The sequence below is a fragment of the Nipponia nippon genome, unplaced genomic scaffold (assembly GCF_047370975.1).
Source record: "Nipponia nippon isolate SJK-2023a ecotype South Korea unplaced genomic scaffold, ASM4737097v1 scaffold_4, whole genome shotgun sequence".
Taxonomy (NCBI): Eukaryota; Metazoa; Chordata; class Aves; order Pelecaniformes; family Threskiornithidae; genus Nipponia; species Nipponia nippon.
In genome coordinates this window covers 119,956,106-119,976,145 of record NW_028262358.1, presented here as the reverse complement: position 1 = coordinate 119,976,145, position 20,040 = coordinate 119,956,106, and the positions used below count along the sequence as shown (strand labels likewise).

Sequence of the window (20,040 nt, the reverse complement as noted above, 5' to 3'; positions counted from 1 at the left end):
AGAGAATATTGTGTCTTCACGCCCTGGAGCTTGCAGGGTGTGGCTTTGCTGTACTTCCATTAAAAAACCCAAACAACACAACAAAACCACAAAAAAACCCCAGGGCAATCACACTCAAAATAGTTCCCTGAGTGCAAGTAACATGTGCAGAGTTTCTGCACCCAATCAGTCTTTTTGGTGATAGACTGGTCTTATTTGGAATTTTAAAAATTACAGTTGAACATAGGTTAATTGCAAGCCCAAACTGCTCTGAAGACAATTCCCTGCTTTAAAAGTTCCCTGCTGGATTTGGAAGCTGAACAGACTGAGCAAAGCCATCAGGTGAGCACTAGAACTAACACAACAGCGAGACACCCAGGAACAGAAGTTCGGTGTCAAAGAGTGACACTTTCCAATTGCAGTGGCAGTGACTCAGCTGCTTTTGGCACCACACTTACAGAACAAAGGGGCTGTACAGGTATCGGTGACTGCCATTTGAATATGAGAGCACTTTCAGTTGACACCATTGTCTTACATGTGGCACAGAAATGCACCGTCATACATAATGTGCGTGCATTACAGTGATGCTTTAATAAAACTTATTACCTTTTGAGCAAACTTTATATCTTTAGACCATTGTAATTAGGACTACACTGCTGTTACTGATGGAGCAAGGGAAAAATTACGTTGCTAATACTGTACATTTTGTGTGAAGTCGTCTCTGCAGAGAAAAGGCTTCTTATGTCCCTCTCGGAGCACGTGTGAGAACTGTTACAACAACAAGCAGTTTTTCCTTTAGTTTAATTTTGGTAAGACAAAACGGCTGAAGGCCACAGCTGTTGATTTATTCAGATGCTGAAGGAAACCATTAGCCCATTGGACCCTGAAGATGAGATTTCTTTGTGCTAGATGTTAATATAAGGAAATCCCAAACAGTGGCTGCCAAAGGGACTTAATACAAATGCAAAATGCCAAATGTACCTAAAAGGGAAGGAGGAAGGAGGAAGGCGGTTGCTTATTAGAGAAAAAATAAATATGCCAGTGAAAAGCACAGTTTGCTTTCTTCCTACTTCTTCTGCTTTAAGTACAGTGTGATATACTAAAACCAAACTGTGGAGATGAAAACTCTCCTGTATTTAAATCAAATGGAATATCTTTGAAACTACACGTATGGTTACACATATGGTTATACCATTAAGGACTACATGTCCACGTGAAATGGTTTTTATCAGCATGGTGCCGACGGAGCTTCTCCCTGCTGTTTGCAGCTTTGTATTAATTAGGTGTAACAGCCCAGTAAAAATGAACTGAATCCTCAGAAGATATGTCAAAGAAAAAACGTAATAGCTGCCATCAGGGTAGGTAACTACTCTTTCAGATTACTGTTATAATGGCCTCATGGCAGGAACATGACTAATGGTTGCCTATACTTAGCCTGAGTTTCAGATACACCCCCCTCTCCCCCAATTCTTTTCTTTCAAGATTCAAGAGTTACAAGTCCTTTATTTCATACCTGTGCAACAGAAGTGACATTTCTAATACTTCATTCACGACTTTAAAAGTATTTAGTACTGGACAAGCTGTCATCGCCAATAATGTTTTAATCAACATTGGGTCCTATTTGAAGGAAGTGTTTTTACACAACAAAATGAGGCCACAGAACTGAAACTTGTTCTGGCTCCCTGTCTTGTGCTCAGCCCAGCAAAACGGACTAACGCATAGGAGTTTTTGGCATGTGGCAAAGGAATAAGAGAAGGAAAAAACAGTCCTTGCTAGTCAAGGCTAGAACTGATTATGGAGAAGAGAATGGGATTGACTAAAGAGGTTGATAATAATGGAGGAAATAGATCAAGAGTGGTTAAACTTGAAACAAAGGACAGGGAGGCCAATGTTCCTCAACATTTTCAAGCAAGAACTTAACCAATAAACAACAAACCATTTTTGTGGTGTTGCCACAACAATTTCCAGTTGAAGACAAATAAAATTAGGATAAACTTCCAGTGTCCATATTATTTCCTCCATTTTGGTTGCTTGCTTGTTCGATGTGTGAGAATGCAAGTGTAGTTTGTTTACAAAGCCATTTTCAATTATTTTGCAGACCAGCTCCTGAGTTCTCATAGATCATCACTGATCCACACTCCACTGTTTGAAAAATACGGCACTCGTCCATGATTCTTTCGATAGCCTGAAAACTGGCACCCCAAATTCCTTAGTATCACCAGCTGTCTGTAGGGACACAGTATTGCATCCTCCTTTAGCAATAAGACGGAAGAAAGACTAGGACTAGTTGCTCTTTACCTCGATGGAGGGAGCTGTGCTGTAGCTGCAAAGGGTCGAGCCTTTCTAAGAGCCCTGCATAGCTGTTAAGATGCCGCATAACGGAGTGTCTGTAGGGGGGTAGGAAGAAAAGAAAGACAAAGTTGGTTTTGCTTCTTAAAATAATGCAACCCCTCCTGCCAACAGTTAAAAGAAATAATAGGATTAAATGTTAGTGTGCAAGCTTAATTTGCCCCCTCCTTGGAAATCTACATTTTGATACAGTTTTTATTTAAAAAAACAACGGCTCTGTGTTTTTATATTTTCTCTCTCTTTTTTTTTAAAGAGTACTGCCTCATTCTGTGGAATAAGCAGATTCACTCTCCACTGAGTATGCAGTGAAGGGCAAAATACTGTGCATGCTGAATGAATATTTTCCCACAGTTTGTATTTTTTTAAATGAAATATATCTGCTGCTTCTTCAAACCAGCAGAGGGAGTTTTCCCATCTAAATAATTTTTTAACTTCTGAAACACAAACCTGCCTTTTTTTTAGTAATGTTATGTTACCTAGTAGGAACTGCTACTGAAAACAAAAGGTGAAATTTTACAATCGAGACTGTTTAACTCCTTAGTGGTAGAGGCTGTATGCTTCCAGTCAATTTTTTATGAGTGTTATTGTGGAAGAAGTTGCTGTTGTGAAAAATGCAATAGAATATTAAAAGCATGAAAAATTGACTCAGTTGGAAGGTTTGGGAGCAAACTCTTTGGTTAAAGTGGAATGCACAATTATTGCAGTACATGTGCCACTCGAACATGCGTGAAACCATAACTTGGTAACAGCTGACACATGATTTTTGTTTGGAAAAAAGTCAGTTCCTTTATTTTTTGTGCTCTAGGGAGAAATTTTGAAAGTTCTGGGTTTAGGTTTCTTTATTTGGAAGTAATGGAGTAATTTTAAGATTACTACAGTGGAAAAAAGTTGAAGTGAAATGTTCACTGTAGCACTAGTAGGAAAAGAGTCTATCATTATTTCTAGGTTTTTTGTGAAAGAAAAAAAGCATCTTCCGTGGTGACAAATTGTATCATTCTTATTTTATGTTATAAACCTACATACCAGACTCTATACAATGATCTCTCTTGTATAATAAAATGATAGCAGTTACTGATGTTAACAGTGAATATTTTCTGATCTGTGAACATGTCACAACTCTTCCTCTCTCACAAGCAAGCAATAAATTCAGATATTCCATTAAGCTCAATCATAAAGCATTTAAAAAGCTAATTTTTCATTTTAAAAAGTTTTGTTGAACAATTCCACCTCGGGAGAAAATAATCACAGTTATTTTGGGGAACCTAATTGGATTTGAAAACATTCTGAAACAAATATGCACTTTTATAATTCCATAGACGCAGAGTATCTATGTTCTACATTTTGCTTGAACTGAAAGAAATGACTGAATAAAAAGCAAGATCCAATGTTCCCTGCATATCTACCAGTGTAACAGCAAGACTGTATTTTCAAAGGACTGCATAAATACCAATCATTGCATAATATCCAAGTGAAAATGGCTAATTAAATGTTTTCAGCTTTTACCAAAGTGGAAAGTGAAGAAGGAACTCATTGTAGGTGATTTAGAAGGTAATTATGGGTAAATAAGCATTTAGCACATGACACCAGACATAGAGCATATAGGAAAGAAACAAAGCAGTCACATAGCTTAACAGTTGAGCCATAATAGTTAATAGCCTAGCACAGATGTATTTTCCTTATAGGTATTATAATTGCCAACTCATATAAGAATGCTAAATACGGGTCCTTATGCTGCTTTGAGTTACACATGAGCGGACTCTTCTATTTTTGCAAAACTCACTGCAGCGAAGTTTTGCCAAACTCAGCGAAGCATGAGGCAGAGACACAACTGTTCAGCGCCACGTAACTCACGGATCAAAGCCCCAAAGAAGGACCAGCTTTAGACATGGGCAAAACCGAAAATGGTACAGGGCTGCAGATGATGGATTCAGCAGCATCGCAGCCAGTCGTCCAGAGAGGAAAAGACTTTTGGGCTCAGCAGCCACAAGGGCTCCCTCAGGAACCATCCCATTTCTGCCTCGCTGGTACTGAAAGGAGACGGAGGCTAAAGCACGGGACCGTCTGGATGCTGGTGCACCGTCATCAGAGCAGATGGGCTCTGAATAAAGTTCCGTTTTTGTACTCAAACTGCTAAAAGGCTTTGAGCCAGCCCCAGCCACAGTTATCAAGACATGTAAAAATAAAGGTTAAAAAAGCTGGCATCTTGCTAGCCCACAGAGTAAGAATTGAGAACCATCGTTTTGCTCTCCAGAACGTTCTAGACTGAACAGACGAGGGCAAAGGTAACTTTATGTCAGCATGAGTATTCAGGGCTGATTCAAAAGTAGTAATGATGCTTAAATAAACTGGAATGAGCTTTTGCCCTAGTTCAGACCAGCTTCGTGAAAGAAGGCTACATGGAGCTCCTTCAACTCTCTGTAAAGACATACACTATGAGTATTTTATTTCTCACCTCTTGCACATGCATACTGAGCCTTCTGGCAGGGCTTAAAAAGGTAAAAATTGCTACATCAGATCGAATTTATAACTCCTCTCATCCTTTATCCTTTTTTTAGCACGTAGCTCTTCAGAGGAAGGAAAAAACCTACAGAGAAGATAGATGAGGATAATTCATCCTCATGGAAGTTATTTTCTGAATTTTTGTTGCCAGTGACTTCAAGCTCTAAGGATGATGTTTCCTTTCTGTCCCAAATCTCCTCCTGCTATTAACTATTGTAAATCTGGGGGTGCGGGGAGGTTGTATTTTTATAAAAAATAGATTCTCCTTTTAAGGGGAGTATCACGGGGCCATTTATCAGCATTAAACGCTATACCTGCTTCAAGGAAATTCTCACTGTCACTTGTGCATTTCCAGTTCTGCTGTCGGAAGAAAAGGAAGCACAGTTCTGCCTCAAAGTACAGTGAAGGAGATAAAATATAATATGGTGTATGCTTGTTTACACCCTCAGAATTCACATTTTGTCTTCAGTAGTCATTATCTCAGTTTCTGTTTATATGCCATGAGAAAGATGCTAAGCAAAAGCTGACTCCTGGAAATACTTGACATTCTTTTTAGGCTAATTTTGTCTTGAGCTTGGCTGAAATGGCTCATTTTGAACCACTCATAAAAGGATGTCTGCAGCAGGGAAGACAGAATATTTTCATTTCAGAGAGCCCTGCTGCGTTATATTCCCTGATTTTCATCAAAACCAGACCATGTTTACTTGTCCTTTTGGTCTTGGGGTCAGTTTTTTCTTTAAATTGGTTTAGTTCTAAGTAGTCGTTTTCACTCATTCCCGAGTTTCCCACAAAAACCTAAACAGTGGCAGCCTGATGTAGCTTTGAACACTTTCCTACTTTCTTAAGTACATCTTGAGTAAATTAAAAAAAAACCAAAACACAACAAAAAATATCCCTACCCTATAAACTCTGCAAAAGCAATGCACAAGCCCGCAAACACGCACAGGACGTTAGCAGGCTCGAAGGCCAAGGGGAGATGGCGGCTTTCCTCCCCAGGCCTCCCTGCACACACCCGTACCACCTTCCCTCAGCCAGGAGGAACGGGCTGGCCCCTGCCGCCACAACGACCCCAAATCTCAAGATTTCTCTGCCAAAAAGGGGCTTCTTGAAACGATCCCAGGGCGGGTGGTTTTGGGTAAGGGCTGCAGCCAGGAAGCTGCTGGGGAAGGAAGCCCCTGGGTGCATGGGGCAGCCCGAGGGCCTCAGAGAGCCGGGGTTTTGCTGAGGGGCTGTAGGGCCGTGAGGCGGCCCCTTCCCGCGGGGGAGCTGTGGCTGCGCGGCCCCCGCCCCGTGTGGGAGGGCGAAGGGGGCATCGCCCCTCGGGGGTGGGGGGGGAGGCGGTGTTTCCTCAGGAGACCTGAGGAGAAGTGAATGCGGGGCGAGCGGGAGAGACGGCGGAACACCCGCCCGGGGCAGGGGGAAGCGGGGCGGCACCGCGGGAACTCGCTGCTCCCGCCGACGGCGGCGGAGGCCGCGGCGCCAGGGCACGGGCACGGGCACGGGCACGGGCAGGGAGAGAGGGAGGGAGGGAGGGAGGCGGCCCGGCGGGGCGGGAAGGGGCGGTGACGTCACCCCGCCTGGCAACGGCGGGGCGGCGTGGGGGCGGTGGCGCGCGGCTCTCGCGGGACTTGGCGACCCCCGCCGAGGGCGGGGCGGGGCGGGGCGGGGGCGGTGCCGCCGGTGCCGGAGCCGGAGCTCGCCTGAGGCGAGGCGAGGTGCGGCGGTGGCGGGCAGCGACGGGACGGGTCTGCGGCCGCCTCTGCCCCGGGCCGCCGGCGGCTCGGAGCAGCCCCTTTCACGCCCGTAGCGGCACGGATGGAGCCGCCGTGCCCGGCTTGAGAGCGTCGGCGGGACCCGGAGCCGCTCCGCCGAGCCCGGGCGGGCGGGCGCAGCATGGGTGAGCGCGGCGGGGGGCGGCGAGAGCGGCCCCTTCTTCCCGCTCCCCGGGGCCGCCTCCACCGCCCTTTGTCTGAGGGGGAGGGCGCGGACCTGGGGTGCCCGGGACGCGCCGCCGCTTCGGGGCAGCCCCCGAGATCCCCCGGGGAGGGAGCGTTGCGGTACCCGGTGCCTTCGCAGAAGGTGGGGGCCGGAGGAGCTGCCGCGGGTGCCCGGGCCCGGCGGGCGGGAGCTGGCGGCGGCAGGTGCCCGCAGGTGCTTGGGTAAACACTCCCTCCTCGGCGGGACGGGGAGCGGCGGCGGGGCTGGGAGAGGCCGGGGCCGCTCCCTCCTGCCCGGCCTGTGCCGGGGGGCAGCGGCGGGGGCCCGGGGCGGGAGAAGGCAGCCTGGGCTTCGGGGGTTTTCGGTGGGGGGAGCGAGGTTTAAAGCCGTATAGCGAACCCTGATCCAGTGCTGGCTGGAGGGAGCTTGGTTGGAGTCGCTTGGTGAAGAGTAAAAGTTGTCCTGATCAAATCCAGCCCTTCGGGGCTGTTTTTACCTAGCTTCAGTTTGAGCTGCGCCTTCACCTGTTTCTCCACCAAGGTGTTGGCTTAAGAAAAGCAAGCGTGCAGCAGCTCGAAGTATTCCTGTTTTCGTAATGTGCCAGTGCAGGTTTACACTCAACACAATCAGTTGTGCTGGCTCTCATTTTTAATGTAAGAGCGTCTGCATAGGGAAGTATGAAAGTGTGACTTAAACACCACTCTTCAGAGCCCTCTTTCCTTATTCAGAGTTCCCCCACTGGGGTCCAAAACAGTCCATTAACCGTTTTGTCTGTCTCGGTTACCTCCACTCGTATGTCATCCCTTGCTTCGTTGTCCTGTATAACATCAGCGGCTTGATGTGCTTCTGGAGGGGTATGTGCAAGGGTGCCTGCGACAGTGGCTTGCGTGCCTGGTGTGAAGCGGTGTGTGTGTGTGTGCTTACACTGCTGTCTGCAAACGTGCCAGGTTCGATGAGCGTGATTTAAGCTTTTTAAATGGAAGCATACCTGGGTTTTGTATAGCTTTCCTTCCTCCCCCTCGTGCGTAAAAGGGAAGAAGTGCATGGTGTGCAGATCAAATGTGCAGTTAGCGAAGCGATGCACGCTCCTCCTGACTTGTGTTCCTCCTGATTATAAAGACATGCTTTCAGTGTTTTCATTTTAAGGGAAGTTGTCTTATGTGGTCAAAGCACACTTAAAATGAAGTCTGAAAATATAAAGTGAAATTGGTATTTTAGGTTCTGATACAACCCAAACTCTAAAGAACTCACTTTTTGATGCTTCTTGTGATTGTTCAGAATAGATAAAAATTACTGTTTCTTTCTTTTTGGGCTGCATTGTCTTACTTGCACATGAGAAGTGTCTTCCCAGGTCAATGCGGTGGCCTGCGATGGTAGTTCCTGTAGCATAAAGGTTTAGTTTAAACATTTTGAACTCAGACTGTGTAATGCTGAAATGTGAAATACCTGAGGATTTACATATGGTAGGTCTGGGTTATAAAACTATTAGCATGCAGTTAGGAATACTGTATAAGACTGTTAATAAAGGACTGAGGCCAGTTTGTGACTAATGATTACTATATGACATTGTTTTATGTATTTTTTTCCTTATGTTTCCTTAAGCGTGCCTTCTTTCTCTGCCTCTTCTGATTGCAGTGGTGAGCATAGTATTGTTGCTGCAGAGGTGACTGAATTGAGTGGGTGCATACACTCCATGTCAAGTATTGTTATTGCATGGGTGGTTATAATCATAACAATTTGTGTGCATGGGCAATTATAGAACTGTTTCTGCCAGAACGCTGGCAAACCTCTATAAATGATTGCAGAATGATCCCAGAGACTTTTAAATAGATTTTCTATGAACGTGTGGTCCTTTATTCAAATTTTCAAGTGTTACTCTCTTGTGACCGAAAGTGGGGAGGAATGTACAGTAAAACATCTCTCAAAATGAGTGGAAAAAGAGCTAACTGTAGCTTGCACTGCACTTGCTATTTTTAGTGGTGGCCTCACGTTTACCTTGAGAAGTCATTATTTGATTATTTTATTAATGACATCATGGTAGAGCTGGCTCTTGATAAGAGATTATTTGTCTTTTTTGTCAGCTTATGAAAGAGATTTTACACGTAAGAGGTGGCTTGGAGGGGATCATTGAGGTATCTGTTTGACAAACTCAAGGGTTTCTGAGATTAATGGAAAAGTAAGAATAGGGCAGCATGACTCCTGAGGAAGCACAAGGAGAAGGACAGAAATACAAAATGCCTTGGAACAGGTTCTTTTGTGTTCTTGTAGTAGCTGGAAGTTAATGTTGCAAGAGCACGTGTCATTCAGGTGCTTGAAAGATGGGGAGGAGGATGTTATCGGAGGTGACAGACACTAGACCATATAAAGGTACTGGTAATGCCCAGATACACACTTAAGCTCCATCATTATAATTCTGTGCCTTCTGTCCTAGATTAATCATGTGGATTCAATATATGGCTCTACAAATTGAGAAACAGATTAATTAAAGGAAAAAAAGAAATGTATTCAGATGTTCTGGGGAAAAAACTTTATTTGATTGAATTACCTTTTTGCTGTCTTGGGTTGATATCCACTTAGAGGGAGGTAGAGTTCCATATACTGGTACATTGTAACATCTGTCTGATTTACTTATATGGCTCAATAACAGATAATTTTTCTAATTCTAGTTGAGAAATGGTTTGACTGTACAACTTGCACGTTAACAGCAAGGTTGAGCTAAATTTGCAGTGTCCAACTAATTTTTGTATGGCTTCACAACTAAGAATGAAGTAGTCCAGCAACAACTGTTAAATTGCCACAGTGGTACACTGAAATCTACTGGATTTCTGTCAGTATCTTTATAGCTATATGCTTTTTTCCCCCCTTTTTTTTTTTTTATTTCCAAAAATTTGGGCAAGCTTTGATTTGTGGTTCCCACAGGTTAGTACATTTGAATTTTCTGCATTTCATCTTTAGAAAATTTTATAACTTTAAGAAGCCAGACATACTTCTTCATTACTAACAGAATGGGTATAAATATGTGTAAATATATTTGGTCTACAGAAACTACTTAGTAAGTTCATTGAACGTTAAACTTGTGTGAAGCCTTTTGCTTTCTTGATCTTCATGTTGCAACAGAAAAAAATCTGGAAGGTTTTTCTAAGCAATCTGAAACTGAGTACTTTTAACATACTATCACAGGGACAGTGACAGATTGTTTCAGTGTTCGCTAGCAGTATTACAAGAACCAAGTAAACCATTACTGGTTTGTTCTCTGCTAATTTTAGAAACAAACAGCTAAAAAACAACAAAGGAGTGGGATAGATCGAGTCCTTCAGCTAGTATTTTTACCAAGAAATATGTAAGTTGCAATGTAGAGTTGAACTTTATTCACAGTAAACTACTGAAGAATAAGTTGACTTAATCGGAAGTACAAGTTATTGCAACCTTTCTGTACTAGGGTACTCAGTGAGCCTAATGTTGACAGACCGACTGTACTTGTACTGGCAATGTTGAGCAAAGTGCTTTTTTATTATCATTTTCTTTTTTCTAGACAAAACTATAAGGGAAGATGATGGAGAGTTGACCTCTGGAGGAGAGGTGCCTCAGCTACTGGGAAACCAAATGACAGTAACTGTAACAGTAACAGAAGAGCTAATGGGTACCGGGTTTGGGTCAAGGTAGAGGAGAAATCCCATCAAAAAGTGCTAGAGATTCTGTCAGCTCAGCCTTGTTTGTTTTGTCAGCCTTTTTTGTTTTTCCAAAAATGGAAGAGCTGCTGTGCTGAGAGTCCTGCTTGTGGGCCAGGTAGGGAGAGAAAGGATATGGAAAGCAGGTCTGTCATGGAAAGTTTTTTATTTTTTTAATAAAAACTCGTGGTCTGGCAATTAATAATTTATGGACTTGCTCAAAGGTGTTTGTACTTTCACTGGACCTTTTTTATAGATGGGGGGACCATCAGGGACTTGTACAAAGGGGGACAAAGAGGAATGTGGCTCTTGCCCTCCACAACTACCTGTGGCAGTGAGTCCCTGTTTAGCATGAATGGGGGTATGGAGGGGAAATACGTCCTTTCAGCGTGAGGTTTTTTCCCTAAAGCTACTGCTTGTTCTGCCTGACTCCTTAGTATTTTTGAGAAATGGTGGATGGTTTTTTGGTGGCTTCAGACTGAGAAGTCTCTCTACATCTATTTTCCTCGTGTGCCAGCCGTTCCGGGTGCTGGTCGCCTTTACTGGATGGTTATTTTAATTTTGATAGCACTTTCATCTTGCTGTGGAGAGTTGTTCAGGACTGTGTTTGTGTTATTCAAGGCTTAACTCCATGCAGGGGTGTAATTATATTTGCTGTCTTGGTTTCTTTTGTTTTCCGAATGGTTCTTAGAGTTTTTGTGTCAGCGAGGTAGGATTTTTGAAGTCTTTTCACCTTCACTCGTCTTCTTCACTCCATTGTCTGCCTGTGTTAGGTTTTTTTGTCCCTTGGTGGGTTTTCGTTGCATAAATACAGGAAACGTGTGGTTGGCACGTTGTACTGTCTGGGGCTAAGAGAGGCGACTGCCTGGTCTGTCCCGCTCTGACTGTCATCGCTCTGCACTTCCCATCCATTTTGCTTCCTTGGAGATGCTGTCGCATATGACTGCTGGTCTGGTATTTCCCTAACTGTTTCATAAAAATGATTTGTTAGGAAAGAGCAGCAATGAAAGTGCTTGAAGTGGCTTAGGTCATCTTGACAGCAGTGGGTAAGTTGATGGGGTGAAATTCGTTGCTAGTGGGTCTAAGGTGTAGCGATTTCTGGCAGCTAGTTCAACCTGTGATTACCATCTGGGCACTTAAAATGTGTCTCTGCTGCACTACAGGGGTTTAGCTGTTTTCTTCTGTTGCGTTTAAAGTTGTTTTTGTGGGTTTTTTTTGGTGGTGTTTTCGTGTTTTTTTTTTTTAAGCTGGCTTCCTATATTTTGTACTGTAGCTAAATTATGTTCAACTTTTTCTTCCCTGACACTCTTCCTTCCCATGAACATTGCTTTTCTCTTCTACTCTGAATTGTGAATTTGCTAACAATCTAAAATGCGCCCCACCCCCTGTGAAGAGGAGGCCTGTGCCTTTGCTGTCCCTTATCTTCTTGGATGCACAGTGGTGAGAAATAGTTTCACATAACTTTGTCGCTGTGATGGTGCAAGCGTAACCCTGCTTGTGCGTCGCCCTTGCCTGTCTTGTCACACTGGTTGTCAGCAGGGCTGAAGTACTAAAACTGCCTGTTCAGTTGCCTCTTTCCTAGAGTGACCCCTTGCTATGTTAAATAAAGGCAATAATTTTGATGCTAGCCTTGCGTTGAGCAGGATGATAGCCTAGATGGCCTCTGTAGGTTCCTCCCACCCTAGATTATTCTGTGTTTCTTAGTGTAAACTTCAATTCATTTCAATAATGTTGTGATGCCAGCACAGTTATTTACTTTCTCTGACCAATGTCAACAAGTCTTTTTGGGTATGATTACGTTTTATTGCTCTAGCCATATGTAGAATTGTCTTTCTTTATATAAAATCAATATGAAATGTTGCTTTTTCAGAAATCTTGAATGAAGAAAATGAGGCGTTGTAGATGTTTTTGAATAGTGTATCTGTATTTCCTGAAAAATGTAAGACCTGCCACTGCCAGAGTCCTAAATCAGGCTGAAGGAGAAGTCGCAGTATGTGTCTGTCTGCCAAATGGGTTAAATCTTTCCACTTTTGGGGTGATGTACACTGGAGAGTATATAATACGAGGTCATTTAGAACATTAAGTTAACTTTTCTTAAAGGAATATGTATTGCCTATAACATGGTCAAGGTATTAGGCAGGATTGCTTTCAGCGGAATAAATGAGAATCTAATATTTTGAATTATTAAAAAAATGCACCATTCTCCTTTAATTTGAGCAATTTGGACAGTGCTGACTTGTGATGTTACAGGAGAGGGTTGCAGTTGGAGCTCTCCGCTGAACTCTGGAGAAGGAAGCGGGGATCTGTCTGCTTGTGCGCCTTAGAAGAGCTTTGTGATTATAAACTTTGAGTTTAAATCTGATGTTATTGTTTAAGAAACTCAACACGAATTTTATCACCTTTATTGCTTCAACCAGGTAAAGTATTATATTAAATTATTTAAATGGCTTAAGCTCGTGCTGTTTTCTTAACAGTACCTAAATTGCCATGAACATGATACTTTTTGACAGTAGAGGAATACGTAAATGGTTTTGGAATTAAACAGTACTAGGTAATCTAAATTTTTTTTTATTTCACTAGCGCAGCAGCTGAGTCTCAGCTGCCGTGAATAGATTTTTGTGGATTGGAGTTATTAATGATTTTTATTTTAGTCTTAAATTGAGAAGGCAATTTTGCTTGAGTTCCTGGAAACTTGCCTGACTTACCATTTAAAGAAGACTCTTAAGTCATCAGTTTCTACCTCTTGGATAAAATTACTAAGTGGTCAGTCTTAGTCAAATGTTTTTGACTGTATATGTAGCTTGAGCTTTTTGAGCTGGCACTGAAATAAAGTCTCACTCTTCACTTATGTCTGGCTAGTGAGTATTGCCCTCTTCCCTTGCTCGTATGAGCTGAGTCTTCCAAAACTTCCCTGTCGTCCTGGATTAGCTTTCAGCCAGGCTGGCTCTCCAGAAACTGAGACTAGGCTCATGGTTGCAAAGAGTGAATGGAAGCAGGAGGAGGGTGAGGATGCTGCTTACAGCGGTGTCAGCTGCAGCACATTTACAGCAGTCATCGAATTTGTGCCTGGTAGAAATTGTCTTCCAATTTTAGCTCTTCAGTTCAATTGTGGATTTATTGGAAACGTACCAGATTACCTTAATTCCATGTAGTCCTGTCCCCCCTTCCCCCAAGCTGCGTTGTTTCTTCATTTTTTCAGGAAAAATACAAAAGCAGAACAATAATCAAACTTCTCAGAATGGTTCAACTCATTTCTATTCAATGCATCTTTGGGACTGGGGGGAGAAAAGTCTCCATCTTTTCTGCTTGAAGAAATGAAACCGCTAGTTTCATGAAGTTTTCACTCTCTAGTAGAGGAGAATCACATCACTTTACTCTGAACTTGTATCTTTAGTTATAAAGGATTTGTTTTAAGACTGCTTTGCATGTAATCTCTCTCCTGAAGTCATCCTGTGGGTGCAGTTTCATGCTGTGCTTCAGCAGAGATAACTTCAGGCTGCTGTCACAAAGGGCCAGAGCTTTGCGATGCCTCTTCCTGGCTTGCCATGGCTCTAGTCATCGTGAGCCCGTGGTGTGAGCTGATAAGCTGACTGGTGTGGAAGAAACTCTTACGCCAGCTTTGCCATCATGTCAGCAAGCTGAATAGCCTTACTCTGACTGCACAGTCCTTAGCTCTTGTGCAAGAGAGTGGATGGGACTATTTCAGGAGCCAGGGAAGGGAGAGTGTTTCTCCTTTTCCATTTTAGGCTGCAGTTACTTTGCACTAGATCCAAGCTGAAATTCCATAAGGTTTTTCTGAGTGTCTATATTAATTGCTCTCCCTAAGTGTCCATGATCCAGCAAACTGATTATTTCACAGCTTTCTTGTTCCTGATCTTTAAAATGTTTTTTTTTGAAACTCCTTGTCATCTTCCCCCATCCATTTTAAGCCAGCCAAGTGCCCTTTTTAAACTGTGCCTCTAACTTGCGTTTTTTTTTAATTGGTTTAATAATACCTTTAAAGAGAAAATAGTTCCTGAACAGCTAGAACTTGTTATTGAGGTGCTTTTTGTATTTCTGTGGATTTTGGTTTTGGTTGTCCTTAGTAATAGGTATGTTCTGAGAAGACCGAGCACAGTATATAAAAAATACGCCTCAGTCCTTCTATATCCTGATTTTCCGCAGTTGGGCTGGACTTTAATGTTCCCATCACTTAAATGGTTTTATGGAGTTTGGCTTATTTAGTACTGTCATAAATTAATAAATGTAAGATTAACTAGAATAAACCTGCCTGAAACTTAAGGTAAATAAGACTGTTGTTTGCACTCATTTTAACATCTGAATGTTTCTGTTGGGGAGGTTATTAACTACCAGAACAAATTGCCAAGGGAAGTGCTAGATCCATAATTTCTTGCTATGGTCAGTCCCCTGGATGATGCCCATATCAGTGTGTTCTTTAATCTTCCCTTTTGGCAGATTTAGTGATCATGTGTCCATGGGATGATCTAGTTCAAGACATTGGCCAGAACTGAATCCAACTGGAAGAGAACCAGCTGGCTGATTTGGCAGCAAACTAAACCGGCACACCCTGGAGCAGCACAACTGTGAGACCAGCACAGGGGAAGAGGCAGCGGTATGGGAATGAGTAGGGAGAGAGCATGCGGGGTCACTCCTTCATCGTCAGATTGTTGGATTAGGTGTAAGAAACTGCATTCTCTGTAAATGACTAAAGCAACTGTTCCTGAAAAGCAGAGCCTATCTGTTTGGTTTCCTAAGTGGTTAAGTGAAGCATATTCTTTTGTTCAGAATTTTTAGTAGAAGACTTCACAACTTTAGCTAGATTTGCAAACTGCCTGGGAGTGTCGGCAGTTTCAAATGACTATCTGAAGAGTGGGCCATGGGCTGTTTGTTTGACACCTCAGTGTCCCACGCAACAGTTCTTTTCGTGCTCGTCTGAGTTAGTGCTGTTCTGAAGCCAGGTAAAATGAGATGCTGTTCTTAAATTGGGGCAGTGGAAGTGCTGAGGGGAGTCAGTCTTTTGTAGACATGAGGACAAAAGCGAATATGTTAATCCCATACTATCACAGGTATGGTAGATAAAGAGATAGCAGATCTTTCAGAAGGGTGCAACCAGCAGAATAAAGTCCTTTCGTTAAGTATAAACTATTATAAACTCTGCTGTTTTGCTCTTGAAAATCAAATATGGTGCTTTGTTTGCCTGACTCAAAACTATGCTTGGTACTGAAAATACGCCTTGTCCTTCAGCCCAGGGAAGGAGAATTTGTCTGTGAAGTTGGAAGACAGTGGTTCATGTGAAAATGTTAATGTAATGTTTTTATGAGAAGCCTAAGTACAACAGGGGTCTGCTTTTACTGCGTACCAGTATCTGTGTAAGGATACAGTGCAGGGAAGCAGGGAAACTGGAAACCATCTTAGCTTGGAAACCCTTTGCAGCTTGAGGAGAGCTTGAAGGCGTTGCCTGTAGCGTTGCTTGTAGCTGTATGTGCTATAGGGTTGTATGTGAGTTAACAGTGTGGTTGTTCTCAAGTAAAAGCACAATTGAGAGTGCATAAAATTGTTCCCTCTAATTTTCATGTGTTCATCTTCTTACTAGATGCTTATTTTGTGGGAAGAGGATTTGCTCTTTCAGTCTTAATGCTGCATCCTCACTGGGAAAGAATCATAAAATATATATATGGATTGTAATGTAAATGGCTTCTAATGTGTAGGTAGTAGAAGGAAACCTGCCCTGGTAGATAACTAGTAACAGGAAGCCTTTGGCTTGATGAATAGCAGATGAAATAAAGCCGTTTCTGAAGCATGTCAGTAGAGTAAGACGCAGCCTGCCATCTCCATGCAGTAAGAAAACCATGCTGATTTCCTATCAAGACAGTAGTTGCTGGATCTTGATGTACGCTGTTGTATCACTCTTTTGCAGTTCTGAGCAGTGATTGAAGTGGTAAATCCTGACCTGTGTTTTTTAAAAAGCTGAGGTATCTTGCTGATTTTTCTCTCCTCTTGATTTTACTTTTTTTGTGTGTGTAGTTGGGTCACCAAGGTTGTGCCTGGTAGTTATGAAAGACATGGGGACAGTCAAAAGGATTTCCTTGGTGTTTGTGGAATCCAAACTGCTACCGCAAGCAAACGTGTTGAGAACGGTGGAGGTGCGGGTTAGCTTTCTATGAACTTGCGTTCAGGTGCTTTGTCTCCTGACCGCAGCGACCAGTATCCCTTGCCCCAGACAGCTTTTCATAACCTCCTGTAATGCTTCTGCTCGCTCCCCAAATTCTTCAAATACCGATTGTTCTGTGTTACTATCAATTAGCTGTGCAAGACACAGCACATGCTGTAGCTGCTTCCAAGCTGCATATTTGGTGATTAGCCAACCATCAGGTTAAAAGAGCAGGAGTGTTGGGGCAGTCCTGAAGTCTTTTCCTCAGGGAGGACTGTGATTTGGGTGCTTCAGTGCTGACTCTGCCAAAAAAAAAAAAAAGTACAGCTTTTATTTTTGAGACACTGCTCTTCTGGCATGTTTTAACCAAATGGGTGTACAGGGGAAGAATTATTGGGAGTGAAGCAGGAGGACAGGCCGATCGGGACACTCATGCGAGCCTGGTTTCTTCAAGTGCTCAAGATTATGTTCAGGTACCTGAAAAAACCCACAGTGAAAGAGGGGGGGATGGTTGATGTGCTGCAGTAGTACTGGGGGAATGGGCCAACAGGAACCTCCTGCAGTTCCAAAAAGACAAAGGCATGATCCAGCACCTAGGAGGGAATACCCTCGCTGTCTACTGGGTGGCACAAGCAGGACAGCAGCTAGCAGGTCATGGGGAGTGGTTGTTCCCCACTACTAGTGCTCATGAGGCTGTCTCTAAAATACCATGTCCAGTTTTGCTCCTCTTTCCCCTCAAATGCAAGGGGGAATGCCAACAAACCAGAGAGTCAAGTGTGGTTAGGAGGCTAGTGCATATAGTGTGCAAGAAGTTGTTGATCTAGCCTGGAGAAGAGAAAGCCATACTCTCCTTGGAGGCACAGTGAAAAAATGTAAATGAATGGCTGCAAGTTAGGACAACGGTAATTCCTATTGAATATAATGGGGAAAAATTACTATGAGAATTGAATACCAGAAAAGGTGTCCAGGGTGGCTGTTTTATCTCCGTCCTTTGAAGACTTTCAAAATTTAGCTGGACAATGCCTTGAGTGACCTGATTTGACTCTGAGGTTAGCCTTGCTCTGACCAGTTTGGAGTAAGTGACCTCCAGAGGTCCTTTCAAACCTTGGTTTTATGTAATTGGAAGTATTGTGACCCATGCAGGTTTAAATCATGGTCTTAAGATAGCTTAAATCCTTGTAAATTCAGGTTACAAATGGATGTTTAAAGGACTCGATCTCCTAACTTTTAGAACATAATTGAGCTAATGAAGCAATTCTATCTCCTTTAGAACTATCTGATTGAGATTGTAGGGTGCCCTTGAGCATTTGTGGTTTTGACTGGCTTTTGTAAAAATCCATTGCATAAGGATTTCTCTCTGTGCTTTTCAGTCAAAAGTTCAGTTTTTTGTATTGACTAAAATGTCCACACTAAAAAGTAAATTAACTTTATTAATGCCATAATTAGTAGGGACCATCCTGACAGCATGAATTTGGATAGGAATTTTTGTCCCTGTTTTAATGCTAAGCATATTTTGTGGTTTTTGCAAGATCCCAATCTGGGACCATTCAGACTATTGCATCATGCCTGTTTTTAAAGATGAAGGGAACACTTTGTTCATGTTCCGAATGATGCTTTTAAGTTTCCTTAAGTTTATTTCAAAGCCAGATTCTTGCCATGTTTGCAGAAATACTAATTGTCATTCTGAATTATATATGTGCCAAATTGTAGGCCATTTATCAAAGCATTTTTGCATTTTTCTAGAGCGTGAAAGGAGTTTTCTTTTGGTTTAAACCCAAAAGACTTTCAGAGACTTTCTTGGTTTTGTAACTCATGAATTCGTAACCTGGAGCTATGATCATGCTGTCCTTTTTGGCTAGAAGAGTCCTGAAAAAAAATCTGCAGGAGGAGCTGAAGCTTTTGTAGTAACATGGGCTCCTGATACTGAAGGAAGGAAACTTTTATAAAATTCAAATACAGATTTTTTTTTTCTTTTCTTTTTTTTAGCAGGGGGATGATTTGTAGAAAAGAGTTCTAAGAGAAGCAACAGAGTCTTCAGCTTCAAATGTATTTTTGTGAGCTAATTATCTAGTGGAGGTTTGAAGGGAAAAACCTATAAATATGGTGTTGACCCTGTGGTATTTTTACTGCTTATTTGGTGCTTTAGATTTGAACTAAATCTAAATGAGGTATGATCTTTTTGTTCTTCAGAGCTTTTTGGCATGGCTTTGTTTTAGCAGCTTTTGTAATTTGGTGTTTTGTGATTCACCTTGAATGTTTTGCCAAATAAATGTTATAAAATTAACTTAAGGGAAGGAACAGAGGAAGAGGCGTAAATCTATATATGGAAGGGTGTCTGAGTCATGACTTAAGAAAATGTGGTGTGCTTTTTTTAAAGTACACCCCCCTGTGTCCTCTAAGATCCGTGGTTTTCTCTGCATATTAAATTAATAGCAGTTTTTCACCCTTGCTTGTGAAGACATTTGCTACCTTTCCTGCAGGTGTCGCCTCTCACTTCCAGGCTGGTTTCTTGCAGTGAGCTCTACTTAGACTGAAGGAAACAGCAAGTAGCACAAAACATCACTTTCTGCTTAACGTAACTTCCCAGGTGAAACATTTTGACCTCTTCTGTCCTTACAAGGTGGTATCAAATACCCGGAGGTGGTAGAGATTTTGTTCTAATACTTCCTATTTCATGTCCTCCCTGGCTATGAAGGGAGGAGTCTGGCAATTCCCGCCCATAGAAATGAGAGGGTAAAAGCAAATCCACAATTTTAGCATTTATTAAGTTTGTGACCGAGCTTAAGACAAGTATTTCTGATAATATTGGAGAAGACATGATTGGATGCTTCTTCTAGAGTCAGTTTAATGTGTCTGCAGTGAGGAACGTATTACTAAAATGCCTTTTTCACAGCTGGCTGGTAATGATGACTTATCATCTACAGAATACAGTTGCAGAATTATGAGGGCATGTGTGGCAATGATTCGCTTTAAGGAAGTGAAAATTGACAAACCTTTGATTTTTTAAGTGTGTTCTATCATACACGGTGGTAAGCACTAGAAGGCACTCTATGAAGATTACGGGAGCCCTGGAGTAGGAAAATGTGGCATGCGTGGTTTGCATCTTTAATGCTTCAGGGCAGGCTGTTGGGCAGGATTTCTGCTGTACTGTTTAATTTCCTTCACAAAGTATCTTGCTAATTGTACCAGAGCCAGCTCGAGAAGCTGGTGTTTGAGATGGTTACTGTTAGAATGCAATGAGTTTCTCATTACTTGAAATAGTTTGAGAGGAAAAGCATACTTTTTTTTACACTTTTCAGTTGTTCATTTTCCTAATTACTTCAGCCATTCTTATTGGGCTGTAAAATTAGACATAATCTTTTATTAAAAATGTGTGGTGAGTCATTTCTTGGAGAATGCACCATTGACTTGCCCAATCTAAAAATGCCAGGCGGATCCAGGGCAGCTTCCAGATGG

The 20,040-nt window shown here is 42.5% G+C and overlaps 1 protein-coding gene across 2 annotated transcripts in view; it reads left to right on the top strand.

Moving 5' to 3' along the window:
• Positions 1-6,495: 6,495 nt before the first annotated feature.
• The window catches only part of CD2AP (CD2 associated protein), an 85,027-nt gene continuing 71,482 nt past the window's right edge, over positions 6,496-20,040 (top strand). The window contains exon 1 of one of the 2 annotated variants that reach the window (XM_087776997.1): positions 6,496-6,724. In XM_087776997.1, the coding sequence (XP_087633123.1) occupies positions 6,721-6,724 (4 nt within the window). In that variant the 5' untranslated portion in view covers positions 6,496-6,720. Of the gene's footprint in view, positions 6,725-14,933; positions 15,046-20,040 lie in introns of those variants that run through there. The other variant, XM_087776998.1, reaches the window with a different exon arrangement.